At 42.2% G+C, this 14716-nt stretch overlaps 2 protein-coding genes across 2 annotated transcripts; both read right to left on the reverse strand.

Annotated features, from left to right (window-relative positions):
- Positions 1-1497: 1497 nt before the first annotated feature.
- LOC125390508 (protocadherin beta-14) lies at positions 1498-6129 on the reverse strand. Its single transcript, XM_087896113.1, has one exon. The coding sequence runs from the start codon at positions 4484-4486 to the stop codon at positions 2093-2095; it is 2394 nt and encodes a 797-aa protein (XP_087752239.1). The 5' UTR covers positions 4487-6129; the 3' UTR covers positions 1498-2092.
- Positions 6130-6254: 125 nt separating this feature from the next.
- LOC125390509 (protocadherin beta-6-like) lies at positions 6255-14679 on the reverse strand. Its single transcript, XM_048419559.3, has one exon. The coding sequence runs from the start codon at positions 9661-9663 to the stop codon at positions 7276-7278; it is 2388 nt and encodes a 795-aa protein (XP_048275516.3). The 5' UTR covers positions 9664-14679; the 3' UTR covers positions 6255-7275.
- Between the last annotated feature and the right edge of the window lie 37 nt (positions 14680-14716).

A 14716-nucleotide genomic window follows, 5' to 3' on the forward strand; every position in this document is an offset into this window, starting at 1 on the left:
CACATATTAATTAAATCTCACCATTTATCTTAAAACTTAAAAGCCACCATAGAAAGAAACATTCATGGAACATGAATGAGCTGTTTTAAAGCAATACTATGATACCAAAGACTGAAAATTTAATCAGATGAATTTTTAAAAAGTAGCTGGAGAATATCTACATTCTGGTAAAAATAAAAACAAAACATAGCAAGCATGGCAAAGATAAGAAAGCATAAGCTATGTGTAGTGGCCCTACTATGTAATCCCATCACTCAGTAGCCTGAAGTGAGATCTCAAGTTCAATGCTATCATGGCCAGCTTGCCCTAGGGTACATTAGACCATATATTAACAAGAAAGAAATAGAAAAATTAAACATTAAACAACCTACTATTGAGCAATCAATTCATCAAAGATTAAAATAAAAAAATTCTATCAAACAAATGAAACTGAACCCAACACTCTACAGTCAGTGAGATATAGCAAAAGCAGTACTAAAAGGAAAATTTATAGCAATCAATGCAGCCACTAGAAGAAAATACAGCTCTGAGATAAACCGTCTGTCGCCGTGCTTCAAAGGACCAAGAGGACAAGGTTAAAATTAATAGATGAAAAGAAGTAGTAGGGTGGAAACAAGCAATCAAGAGGCTGAATAACCCACAAAAGATGAAGGCAACCAAGAGCAGTTCTTTGAAGATAGAACTAAAGCTGACAAACATTTGACTTGACTAAAAGTGAAAGAAAAGCAAACCAATCAGAGATGAAAATGGAGACACTGCAATCAACACTACAAAAACTTAAAAGACGGTGCAAGAATATAAATAATGAACAGACATATGGCAAATAATTTTATAACTTAGACAAACTGTTGAAGAAACTTGGCAGGGCAAAAATAAGTGTCAGTTATTTAGAAGTCTGTTATCAAAGAAAAGTCAAAGATTAAATGGCTAAGCTACTGAATTTCACCAAATATTTAAATTATTCTCTGTATGCATGTAGCTACCCATGGGCACCAAGAGAGGGCACTGGATCTTGCTGGGATTAAAGTCTGTGGTGAACCACCAGACATGAGTGCCAGGAACTGAACTGGGGTCCGCAGAAGAATATTTGCTCTTAAGCACGAGTCATCTTTCTAGTAGCCGCTGATAGTTTTAACCAGATGTTACAAGTTTACTGTAATTCACTTTTAGAGAACTGTTCTCATTTGTTAGTTTGTCTCATTTACATTCATATGAAGAACTTACTGACTTAGTTTTTTCTTTTTGATGTTGGGCATTGGATCCAGGGCATCGAGCATGCTAAGCACATGTTCTTTCATTGGGCTGCACCCCGAGCTCCAGACATTATTTATTTTAGAACAGTGCTGACTTAATGACAATTTTCTGGTGAAAGCATCCTAATGTGCCTTCTTTGTGCTTGTTATGTATGTATTAATAATACAGAGCACATATCATGTTAAAAGAATGAGAATAAATATCTACACATCAAAACCATTTATGGAAAATGAATCACAAGTGTACCAATAAGTCTGTCACTTTTTGATGGACCAAGTTTTTCAGAATGCCAAAAGATGATTTAATTAAATGTTATCAATTTTGAAAGAAAACACTCAATTTAGAAACAAAGTCTCGATTAATCAACGGCTCATTTGAAGAAAGAAAATAGAGCTCTTGAGATAACTTGCAGCAGATTCATAAGATTTAGAAGATCACGAAAAGGTTCACATAATTGAAAATTATATTTAAAGCTGAAAGCCATCATTTGCAATAACGTTAAATTCATGCTAATGATAAATGTAACTTTTGAAACACGAGTCCTTTGATTACAAGAAATCAACGAACAGGCTTAAATACCAGGGACCTGAAAACATCTGTGACATTGTAAAATGTGTGGTGAAAATAATACCACCAAGAAAGGACATTTTGCAGCTACTTTGTGCACTTGAGCGTAAGCTGGTTAACAAAAATGCAAGGAATTATCAACAATTAGAAACAGCTATAAATGTGACTATTAGTAACGTGCTAATTCGCTCTTTACAATGAGTGAAACGTTGGGAAATTACACATGCATCAGTGAAGACTTAATTCATCTCACAAGATCAAAGTACGATTTCTAGTTAAATCCCAAATGATCCCTAAAGTTGGAATGTTCCTCATCGTTCCGATAAACAGTTTCATTCAAGAAGTTGGGAAGTACTGGTTTAAGAAATTTGAACTCATTTGTCCCCGTACCTCCCGTCAGACACACCTCATACTGGTAGCTCTGGGACAGGGTCCCTGTGCCACTGACATCAACCAGGTGACCAGGAAAGTGGCCCTCAGGAACAGTGCAGCCACCCACAGAGGCTGCCCTGGCCCTCCTGCACAGCCTCACCCCTACGAACAGCAGCACAGACAAGAGGAAGAGAGAAGACACAGACGCCAAGGCAATGACAAGGTACAAAGTAAGCAGGTCTTCGTCCTGTGTGGGGTCTTGCGCCACCTCTGGCAGAGGCAGGTAGGGCTGAGAGAAGCCATCCACCACCACCACTTGCAGAGTGACACTGGCAGACCTTGGAGGATCGCCATTGTCCTTGACCAGCAGCAGCAGCCTGTGCTTGGGCGCATCGCGCTCACTCAGCAGCCTGGAGGTTCGCACCTCGCCATTGTGAGCCCACACGCTGAACAGCCCTGGCTCCGTGGCCTTGAGCAGCTGGAATGACAGCCAGGCATTCTGGCCAGAGTCGCGGTCCACAGCCACCACCTTGGTGACCAGGTAGCCTGGCTCCGCTGCCCTGGGCAACAGTTCTGTGAAGGGCGCAGAGGCGTTCTGCAGCGGATAGAGCACGAAGGGCGCATTGTCGTTGGCGTCCAGTACCTGCACGCGCACCAGCGCCTGGCTACTGAGCGCGGGCGAGCCTTGGTCTGTGGCGCCTACGTAGAACTCGAAGGTCTGCAGGGCCTCATAGTCCAGCGCCCTGAGTGCGAACAGCTGCCCGTTGTCAGCATTGATGGAGATGAACGAGGAGAGGGGCAGCTGTGGGTCGTGGGTGGGCAGCAGCGAGTAGGTGATGTGGGCATTGGAGCCTGAGTCTGAGTCTGTGGCACTGATGGTGCCTATGTGCAGGGCGGGGCTGTTGTTCTCTTGGACAAACAGGGTGTAGGAGGTTTGTGTGAAGGCTGGGGCGTTGTCGTTGACGTCAGAGACCTGCACTGTTATGGTGTGCTGGGTTGTGAGCCTGGGTGTGCCCATGTCGGTGACTGTGATGGTGATGTTGTACTCAGCTCTGCTCTCTCTGTCCAGTGGGCCTTCTGTTACCAAAGTGTAGAAATTATCTCCATTAGGTTTCAAGAGGAAGGGAAGTTGGCCTTGGATAGAGCAAATCATTTTCCCGTTCTCGCCTGAGTCTGGATCTGAAATTCCAAAGATGGCGACTACAGTTTCGGGAGAATTTTCTGGAATTTCACTGATAAGTAATGACATGGTGAGATCAGGGGCGTTGTCATTTACATCCGTCACGTCTATTACTACCGTGCATTTTCCTGAAAGACCTCCCCCATCAGAGGCCTCGATTTCCATGTGGTAAGACTGAATTTCCTCAAAGTCTAAAAGTTTTCTTATTCTAATTTCTCCGGTGTCTGAATTTATTTCAAAAGCCCGAAGCACCTGATTTGAGGATTGAAAAAGCGAATAGGACAGCTCTCCGTGGACCCCAGTGTCTAAATCTCTCGCAGACACAGTGATAACAAGTGAGCCTACTGGGCTGTTCTCTTGAACCTGCACCTCATAGAGCCCCTGGGCAAATTCGGGGGCATTGTCATTAATGTCCAGGACCATGATGAGAACCTGGGTAGTCCCAGTCTTGGGAGGTGTCCCGCCATCCAGAGCCGTGAGTGTTAATCTAACCTCTGCCTGCTCCTCACGGTCCAGTGCTTTGTCTAGCACCAGCTCAGGATATTTCCTGCCATCGCTGTGATTGCGGGTGAGAAGGTGGAAATGGGAATTGATACTGATTGTATAGTTCTGAACTGTGTTGCTACCTACGTCCAAATCTTGAGCTATTTTCAGCGGAAACTTGGTCCCTGGATGGCTACTTTCCAGGATTTTAAGGAGAATTTCATCTTCCATGAATTCTGGGGCATGGTCGTTTACATCTTGGAGCTGTATTTCCCCTTGAATAAATTGCACTGGGCTTTTTAGTAACACTTGAAAATAAAGGATGCACGGGTCTGTGCTCCCACATAACTCCTCCCGATCCAATTTTTCTTTCAGAACCAAATTTCCACTCTTCTGTTCCAGCTGCAAGAGTTGTTTGTTCCCTTTGTTAAGAATCTGGGCGCCCCTGATGGCCAGATCCCTTAAGCCCAATCCCAAATCTTTTGCCAGGTTGCCCACCAAAGAGCCCCTGTCTGTTTCTTCTAGAATCGAATACTTAACGGTCGCACTGCCTGCCTCCCACAATAGTAAAAGAAAGATAATGGCGGTCACTTGCCTTTTCTGTAGTGCCTTGTGGAGTGGTGTCTCCATCGTTCCTCAGGTCCAAAAGAAGCAGCAGTTAATCACACAAGAATTGCTCTGTGAGCAACTCAGGAATCTTGGCTCAATAATTTTGAGCTTCTTTTTTTTTTTTTGAACTTGCTGGACGCGGTGTATCTGCCTCTCTGAAAGGATCTATCGGCAGAAATGTAAAAAGCTCCCTTTCTCAGCAGCAAATGGCTCTGCTTTTACAGTCTTACAGGCTGCAGGTTTTCGTTTCTTAGCCTGCAGCGCCACCAAGCGTTCTGCTTTACAACTTCAGATAATTTTGTTTCAAAGTGCTCTGTAAGGGCTAAAGTACTCACCATTTAGGTCAAAGTGTTCTATTCTCTCCTTCCTCTCCTCTTTCCCCCAACCCTCATTTGGCAGTCCTAAGATAGCTAGTCTGCGTGAGAGAAATGTATCTTCTTAAGTATATCTTCATAAAGGTACAGTCTCACTAGAGAAAGCTCTGCAGAGACTGCCAATCATTTAACAATTGCTTGTACAAGTATTCATTTTGTTTCTGACAATAGCACCATGGAAGAGACACGAATTTTGGGGGGAACTTGGAAGGATTTTCATTTACTATAAAATTTAATAACTTTTCTGTTTGTAAATAAAAATATTATTAAAAATCCCAGCTTCTAACTTCCAAATGGCAATGTGCCTATAATTCATGAAGAAAAAACTAAAAGGTGATTTTTGTTTATTTGTTTATTCTCTCTGTGGTGTGCAGTCTTAGAAGCTTCCATTCATAAATGTTCTGTATGTGATGACCAATAAAACTGAATGGAGATAGCACTTATAAGTTTTATAAGTAGTTAGCTCTGGCTCAGAGTTCAACTGTCTTTTCTACAAAGAAGAAGAAAAAGATATGAAGTCAATGAAATAGAAATGAATGGAAGGATTTTGACCTATGTGCCTTGGGAAGGTGGCCTTTGGACTGTGGAAACTGTGTAATTGAAAAACACTGAAGTTCCAAATAGAACTGTGTGGTTGGAATGAAAGAAGAAAAACCCACAGGGCGCTGGCAGCACACGCCTTTAATCCCAGCACTCAGGAGGCAGAGGCAGGCGGATCTCTGTGAGTTTGAGGCCAGTCTGGTCTACAGAGCAAGTTCCAAGACAGCTAGGACTGTTACATAGAGAAACCATGTCTTGGAAAAAAAAAGAAGCAAAACCCTCTCCCTCAAGAAAAAGGAGGTTATTGAAGGACAGGGCAGGTATTCCAGAATCCCTACGAGAAAATGCTTCCTTTGGCCATTATAGTTCACCTTGATTAAGGTTGAAGGTAAATATTCACCGAGCACCTTAATATAATTTGTCTTCCTTTGATAGAAATTTGAAAGGAGCATTTTCCTAAGATATTGGCAACTGTAACCTACAAAACAAGACTACGAGTACACGTGGCTTTGTAGTTAACAAATGAAGGTCAGAGAATGCTGGAGGAGAAAATATGGATACTCGAGAAAGGGAAGGTGAAATTTGTAAAGTAAAACTTGGATTTGACAAAATAACTTTGAACTCTCAAACCCTTCGAGAAAAACAAGGTAAAGTGTGCTCTCCTGAATTTATGCTCAGCAGTAGAATGTAGAGTGTGCAGAAAGATGTTTGGTGTGTTGAAGGACAGAAAACAATCCCAGTAAGCAATATTGCTTAACATTTCACAGGATTGTAATGAAAAGAAAACCTCTACTCATCGGGAAAAGCACATTGTTGTAGAGAGGATGTTAGAATTATTTTGTAGAAAATGTGGGTTGTTTTTAAAAAAAGGACTGTTGTATGGTTCAGCAAATATTTATTCAGCATTTGTAAATACCTTGATGCTAAAACACCCCACTGTTCTTACACAAGGTTCACAAACTACTGATAGTTTAGTAAAATTTATATTTAAGAAATACATTACTAAGATACACTAAAATATAATTATGGCTAATTAAGGTATGTGTATTAGCACTTAGATTTTTATATTTAGAGGTTCACATGATAGTTACCCCTAAATGAGACTAAATTTGCAAAATTCAGTACTATCAAACATTCACATTTAAAACATTCCTACACACTAATAGGGCAATTAATTTAATCATTTGTTTGAAATATAATCTCAAAGGCTTTACATGATGATATATTTAAAAGATTATTTGATTTCAGATTTTACTAAAATACTTTTTATTTAAGTTGCCAAATACAGGTTAGTGCCACTAATTTAAATACAACTATGAAGTGCAATCGAGAAGCTAGTGGAATCTCCAGAAACTGATAATTTAAGATACAAATTTGACTGGGCAGTGATGGGGCATTCCTTTAATTCCAGTACTTGGCAGGCAGAGGCAGGCAGATCTCTGAGTTCAAGGACATCCTAGTCTACAGAGCTAGTTCCAGCCAGGGCTACACAGAGAAATCCTATCTTGAAAAAAAAATGGTACAATCTCAAGAATGATAGCAACAGGGCAAGCCAGATGATACATTATGACTGAGGTCTCTAATCATAGTACTAAGGTGACAGAGGCAGGTGGGTCTCTCTGTGTTCTAGGCTAGACAGTTCTATATAGCAAGATCCAGACTACCATAGTCTACAGAGTGAGACCACATCTCAAAAATAGAAAAAAAAATAAACAGGTTGACAATTTAGCTCTATGGTTGATTTTGCCTAACATGCTTGAGACACCGGATTCCAGTTCCAGGAACTAGTATAAAATGTAATACAATAAGCCTCAGCAAGCATACACCAGTAGCATGCACATTCAGCTTAAAAGCTCTTTCGAAGGTTAAACAGAATTTACTACTATACTACAGTATTTAGATGAAAAGGAAGCTATTCCGAAGTGTAGAACTTTCCTCTGTTTTCCTCTCAGATTCCAAAGTAGGAAATTGGGGGTTAATTGCCTTTAGAAATTGGAACTCACCAGTCCCAGAGTCTCCCCCGAGACACACCTCATACTGGTAGCTCTGGGACAGGGTTCCTGTGCCATTGATATCCACCAGGTGACCAGGAAAGTGGCCCTCGGGCAAAGAGCAGCCACCCAGAGCGGATGCCCTAGGCTTCCTGCACAGCCTCACCCCCACGAACAGCAGCACAGACAAGAGGAAGAGCGAAGACACAGATGCCAAGGCAATGACCAGGTACAGCGTGAGCAAGTCCTCCTCTTGGGCAGGGTTGCGCGCCACTTCCGGCAGAGGCAGGTAGGGCTGAGAGAAGCCATCCACCAGCAGCACATGCAGAGTGACACTGGCAGACCTCGGAGGATCGCCATTGTCCTTGACCAGCAGCAGCAGCCTGTGCTTGGGCGCATCGCGCTCACTCAGCAGCCTGGAGGTGCGCACCTCGCCATTGTGAGCCCACACGCTAAACAGACCGGGTTCGGTGGCCTTGAGCAGCTGGAATGACAGCCAGGCATTCTGGCCAGAGTCGCGGTCCACAGCCACCACCTTAGTGATCAGGTAGCCTGGCTCTGCCGCCCTGGGCAGCAGCTCTGTGAAGGGCGCAGAGGCATTCTGCAGCGGGTAGAGCACGAAGGGCGCATTGTCGTTGGCGTCCAGTACCTGCACGCGCACCAGTGCCTGGCTACTGAGCGCGGGCGAGCCTTGGTCTGTGGCTCCCACGCGGAACTCGAAGCTCTGCAGGTCCTCATAATCCAGCGCCCTGAGCGCGAACAGCTGTCCATTGTTGGCGTTGATGGAGATGAGCGAGGAGAGGTCCAGCTGCGGGTCGCGAGTTGGCAGCAGCGAGTAGGTGATGTGGGCATTGGAGCCTGAGTCTGAGTCTGTGGCGCTGATGGTGCCTATGTGCAGGGCGGGGCTGTTGTTCTCTTGGACAAACAGGGTGTAGGAGCTTTGTGTGAAGGCGGGGGCATTGTCATTGACGTCAGAGACCTCCACTGTTATGGTGTGCTGGGTTGTGAGCCTGGGTGTGCCCATGTCGGTGACTCTGATGGTGATGTTGTACTCAGCTCTGCTCTCTCTGTCTAGTGCCCTATCTGTTTCCAAAGTATAGAAATTCTCCATGGATGGTCTTAGAAGAAATGGAAGATTGTCATCTATGGAACACATAACCTCCTGGTTTTTTTCCGAGTCTGCATCTGAAACGCTGAACACTGCTACTATGATGCCTGGCAAGTTTTCAGGGATGGGGCTGTTGAGAGAGGATAGGATCACTTCCGGAGCATTGTCATTCACATCCAATACCTGCACGACTAGAGAGCACTTTCCTGTGAGCCCACCACCATCCACAGCCTCAACACCCACATGGTAGGACTGAAATGCTTCAAAATCCAAAGTGCTCCTCAGTCGAATTTCTCCTGTCTTTGAGTTTACTACAAAAGGCTCGTTAACATCGTCATCTTGAAACAGTGCATAAGAAACCTCTCCGAAGGATCCTGTGTCTAAATCTCTCGCTGAGACGGTAAGAAGCAGTGTACCAATGGGGTTGTTCTCAGGGACTTGGACCTCATAGAGTTCCTGAGCAAACTCTGGAGTGTTGTCATTTATATCTAAGACAAGTATTTGAATCTCTGTGGTCCCTGACCTGGGGGGAGACCCGCCATCCACCGCAGTGAGCGTTAGTCTGAGCTGAGCCTGCTCCTCACGGTCCAATGCCTTGTCCAACACTAGCTCGGGGAACTTCTTGCCATCGCTGCGGTTACGAGTGAGTACGTGGAAGTGATGGTTGTCGCTGACAGTGTAGCTCTGAATGCTGTGGCTGCCGGTATCTAGGTCCTGTGCCATTTTCAAAGGGAATATCTTTCCTGGCTCAGCCATTTCTGATATTTTAAGGAGCACCTCTCTGGCAGGAAACTCTGGGGCGTGGTCGTTTATATCTATAACTCTCAGTGCCGCCTGATAAAACTGCAAAGGGTTGTTTAGTAACACCTGGAAAGGCAGCATACAAGGCTCCGTGGAGCCACACAGCGCTTCCCGGTCCAGCTTTTCATTGAGCACCAAATCCTGGGTTTGTGGGTCAAGCTTCAAATAATGTCTGTTCCCCTTGAAAACCACTCTAGCGCCCCTAGCAGCCAGTTCTCCCACCCTTAGTCCCAAGTCCTTAGTCAAATTAGCCACAAACGTACCACTTTCTGTCTCCTCCAGCATGGTATAGTGAATTGATTCTGAACCCACCTCCCACGAAAGCATCCATGCAATTAAAATCATCACTTGCCTTGTCTTGCACCACGCCTTTGTGTGTGGCATCTCTACTGATACAGGAGGGAAGATCCCTTTCAGCTCTTTATCACGGAGGTAACTTTGGCCTTCCGGAAAGTCTTTGTTGTGAAATTTTTGGACTTGGTCTTACACGTTCCCGGTGACCCCTCTTCTCCGGCGTGCTTTTGTCTTAGCTGCAGTAGCAAATGGTTCCGTATTTTGCTTGTACGGGGCTTCCAAGGGCGCTAAAGACTTCTTACTCATTCTCTTAGCCTACACCGCCACCATGCGTTCAAATCAATAACTTCACGAGATATTTTCAAACGCCGAACACTAAGGGAACATTATGAAGACTTTTATACAAATCTGAGCATTATAAAGACTTTTAAGTTGTCAGTGTTTCTCAAGTTGACAGTGTAAAGGAGTTCTTAGGGGGCTTGCTTGAGGGTGCATGCTTGTGTTTTGTTTGTTTAAGTTGGTTTTCAAGCTCACTCTAGATCTTGAGGCAAATTGCCTGCTGATGTAAAGGAACATCTAAGCGTCACTCTTCTGGCCACGGAAACTTCCCACAGTCAGCTATGATTCTTTAACAGTGCAACTGGTCTCTGATGAGTTCTATAAGGTCACGTGTGTAAGAGGCACACTCTTTAATTGTCCCAATAAGCACACCAACAAATTATTAAAATGTAAAAGTTGGTCAGAAGCATAAATGTTGAACTAAGCATTAAGTTCCCTGAAATCCATGACTCATAAATGGCATGAACAACAGACTTTGTTACTAGGCCACATCGGAACAGTAATGGTAATCATAAGGCTATTGAGGAGAAAACTGTAGCCAAAAAGTGATAGCAATATCTAACAAGATGAATAATTTAAAATGGGAATTAGGAGCAATTGATATTTGCTGTAAGAACTTTTAAGATTTAATTTTATTTCTAAGTGAGTAGGCTTGGTCATGGTTTTAGAAATCCAAGTGTTTTACTATAACTTTCCATTCGACAAGATGTCCTCATGTCATTTGACTGAAGACCAAAATTATTGTAAGAGATGGCATGATGCAGAAAATGCCATTCAAGGGTGCACAGTGGCACACAATTGCAATGCCAGGACTTGGGAGCCTGAGACAGAAGGATAGCAAGCATGAAACAAGAAAGACCGTATCCCAAAAAACAGCAAACAAATGCAGATAATGTGAAAGGGGTTGCATTTCAATATACCGTGGAATCCAATGACTGATTGTAACAGAATGTGTTACTCTCTTGCCCTTTTCTGAGCAGATAACTTGGAAGTGTCTTTAAATATCATTTAAAATGTGAGTGAGTACACATACAAGAATTTAATATATGCTAAATATAATTGATTTCTGATGGAGTTTCCATTTATTTAAGATGAGTTCTATTAAGGTCAAGAGAACTTTACTTCACTTAAGAGCCAAGACAATAGGAGATGGAAAATTAGAATATATTAAAAAAATATAAGTAAAATAAATAAAATTTAAGTCTGATTGCTAAAATCATCTTATGGCTAGAAATCACATGTGCATCCGGTGGAATAAAGAGAGTGAGAACATCAATATCCCCCTCCTCCAGGGTTTCCTAGGAAAACCATTACTGAGTTCGGACATTCCTTGAGCCTGTGAATAAATGGAACTCATGGAGTAAAACCAACAGCCATAATGACTGTGAATGGGTTTTGCCATCTATAGATAGTTTCTAAATGTTCCTTCCAAATGGTGTCACAGTTAGTCATTGTTGTTGGTTGGGTTGGCCGGAGGACTACCGACAAGACTGGTAAAGCTTACCTCCTGCAGTGTCTATGAGGGGTTCTCTAGAGGGGACTGAGGAGAGAAGCCCACACTGCATGTGGGTGGCACCATCCCATAGACTGTAGTCAGAATCAGAGAAGGAAAAGGAGAAAGGCACCAGGTAAACAATCTCTACTCTAGCTTCTTGCCACCTTGATGGGCACTGGTCCTTCCATGATGAACAGAAACCCTGGGTCAAAACAAACACTTCCTCCCTTGTTTTCTTTCACATTTTGTCCCAGCAGTGGGGGGGGGGTCTGATTAACAATGGGAGGGTCTGAGTTCTGACTCCAGTTTAATGACATACTTATGCCCCAAAGCCTTTATTCACCCTTTGGGGCTACAGTAGCACCAGGTGTCTTCAAGTGTGGCTTATAGAATATTCCTGACATCAAAACAAATTTTTATCAGCATTACAGCACGTGTTAAACTCAATCTAGGCAAAAATATATTTTTTAAAAAAGCCTTGGTATTTATGTGAGAAAGTTAGTGTCTTGATATTACCCCCAAAAGATACCAGTTAAGAGTGTCAAAAGACTCCATTTTATAGAAATCACATTTTACAGAGAATTATGTTAGATCCTCAGAGAAGAAGGCATCACTGTTGCTCTCTTTTTCTTTTGAATAGAGTTGAGTTGATTTTCCTTCCCCAAAGATGTTTACAAGGAGATAAACATTGTTATCATGAGAAATGTCTAACAAAAAAGGAAATGAGATAAACTTCTACATACACATCACTTAGATATACAACATTATATCTTGAATCCTTTAGGATTTTCCTTCTGCTCTGCTGCCAACAAATACTTGCTTTTCTGTGGCCCCTTTTAGAGTCTTATCTTGTACAATGTATCCTGAACAGTTTCCCTTCCCTCCACTCCTCCAAGCTTCCCCCACTTCCCCTCTCCCTCAGATCCACTCCCCGCTTTTCCCTTCAGAAAAGAACAGGCCTCCAAGAGACAGCAACCAAACACAACAAAACTGGATACATTTAGTCAAGGCAAAAGCTCTCCTATCAGCTTGGCTAGACAGCAACTCAGTAAGAGAGAAAAGGTCCAAAGAGCAGGCAAAAGAGTCATCTATTCTTACGAGTCCCACAAAACACCAAACTAACAGCCATAACATACACAGAGGACCTGGAGCAGACCCTTGCAGGTTCTGTGCCTGGGACTTCAGACTCTGAGAACCCATATGAGCCCTTCTCGGTTGATACAATGAGCCATGTTCTCTGGGTGTCCTCCATCCATTCTGACACCTACATTCTTTCCTCCTCCTTTTCTGTAGCGTTCCCCTAGCTCTGAGCTCCAAGCTGACCCAATTATATACATTTCTTAAGGTGACATTTGCAGAAATTGAAATTTACCAACCTTGACCATCTTAACAATTGTGGGATGTTGGCAAATTATAGGATGAAACGTATGTAAAAAAAAAAGAATGCTATTCATTAAATTCATTTTAAAAAATGAACTGTTATTAATTAAACACTAAAAGAAGCTTTGGTTTAATCAGAGCAATAACCAATGCAGTGACAATTCTAAGAGTGGAAACTTGAGATTGTGTTAAATGTGCAACTTATGTATGTAATCAGCAATTGTGACAGAATAAAGATTATGAAAAATATGTAGTGGACTAAGGCTGACAACACAAAATTTGGAAACTAGCTTAAGTGAACTTACTCACTCTTCTAAAATCTGGAAGCTTAAGATGAAAGGATTGGCAGGGATAATTTTATTGTGTGGTTTCTGGTTTTTCCTCACAGATTGATTTCTTCTTCTGGTATCATCATGTGATTGACATCTGTGTTCGCTCTCCCTTCTTTCCTCCTCTCCTCTCTACCTTTATCCCTCTCTAAACTTTTGTTAAAGTCACCAGATACCTTCTAATTAAGATCTAGTTTAACTACATATTGTAACATGACAGTCTCATTAGAAGTTTTATCTCTACTGGTCGTGGTGACACACAACTTTAAACCCATCACTTGGGGGCAGAAGCTGGAGGATCTCATTGTGAGTTCAAGGTCAGTCTGGTCTACATAATGATTTTTCAGGTCTTCCAGGACTATAGGGTAAAATCACTTCTCAAAAAGAGAAGTTATAAAGTCCTTTTTAAATACCACCAGATTTATGGTCACATGTACCAAAGCTTAAATATATTAATCTTGGGGTGCTAACAATTTAGTTGATGATAGTTAAAAGCATTTCTTAGGAATAAACAAATTAGTTAAAAGGAACTTTAAAAAAGGTTTTAAAGTGCTTTTGAGCTGGGAAGTTGATGGGTAAAAGCACTTGACTGCACAAGCGTGAAGACTCTGGTTCTAATCCTGAGAACTCACATAGGACTAGACATCTAAGGCAGAAACATCTATATTTCTCAGTCCTCCTTTCTGGAGACAGGAGACAGTCACAACAGAATCTCTAGAATCCCTGGGGCCATCTAGGCTTGTCTGTACAGCAGAAATCAGCAATGAGACCCTGTCTGAAATAAGTGGAAGACTTGCCTAAGATTGTCTTCTGACCTCCACAAATGCCTTGGTCCAAACATACCTGTATTGTAGACACAAACACAATGGTTGCCAATGAAATCAGGATTTGGAAATAATAGGGACAAAGTTGTACATACAAATATTGCAACTTGTCATGTAAGTTGGTACAACCAGTCTGGAAACCTCGTCGGAAGTATCTACTGAAAGTTTACTCATACAGCTCTACCCCCAAGCAATGAATGTCCATCACAAATGCAAATGTTCATCTAGCCAAAATATATATGTAAGAATATTCATAATATTATATAAACAACCAAACCTAATGCTAAGGCAAATGAATAATACATTAATAAACTGTGAAGTACTTAGCCAGAATAATTTATATCATTATAACATATAACAGTAAAGCAGTACTAAGCATACATTTCATAGTAACAATATAGAATGAATGAAGCTTAACACAAAGTAACTGGAACAATACAAGGAACTTACATAAACCCCAAAGCGACAAGACCGCAGAACTGGAAATCAGAATGTTTGCGATACTTGGGCCAAGAGACGTTGTAAAGGATCACTTATGTGGCACCTGGGATGATAGTGATGCTTTATTTTCCTGGGGCACTAATGGCATGATCTGTTCTTATTTGGTGAAAACAAAATTAGCTGAACACTAAGAGTTTTCTTCAGCATGCAATGATTTGAGTTAAAGGCTTAACTTTTTTTTCAACCACAAGGGATCAAGACTGGACAAAAAAATACTGTCCATAGAAGAGTGTTCCATTGTACCATGTGTTCTTAGATATGGTTCGCTACGTCGT

This window comes from Myodes glareolus, chromosome 13 (assembly GCF_982192425.1).
Source record: "Myodes glareolus chromosome 13, mMyoGla1.1, whole genome shotgun sequence".
In the NCBI taxonomy this organism is placed as follows: Eukaryota; Metazoa; Chordata; class Mammalia; order Rodentia; family Cricetidae; genus Myodes; species Myodes glareolus.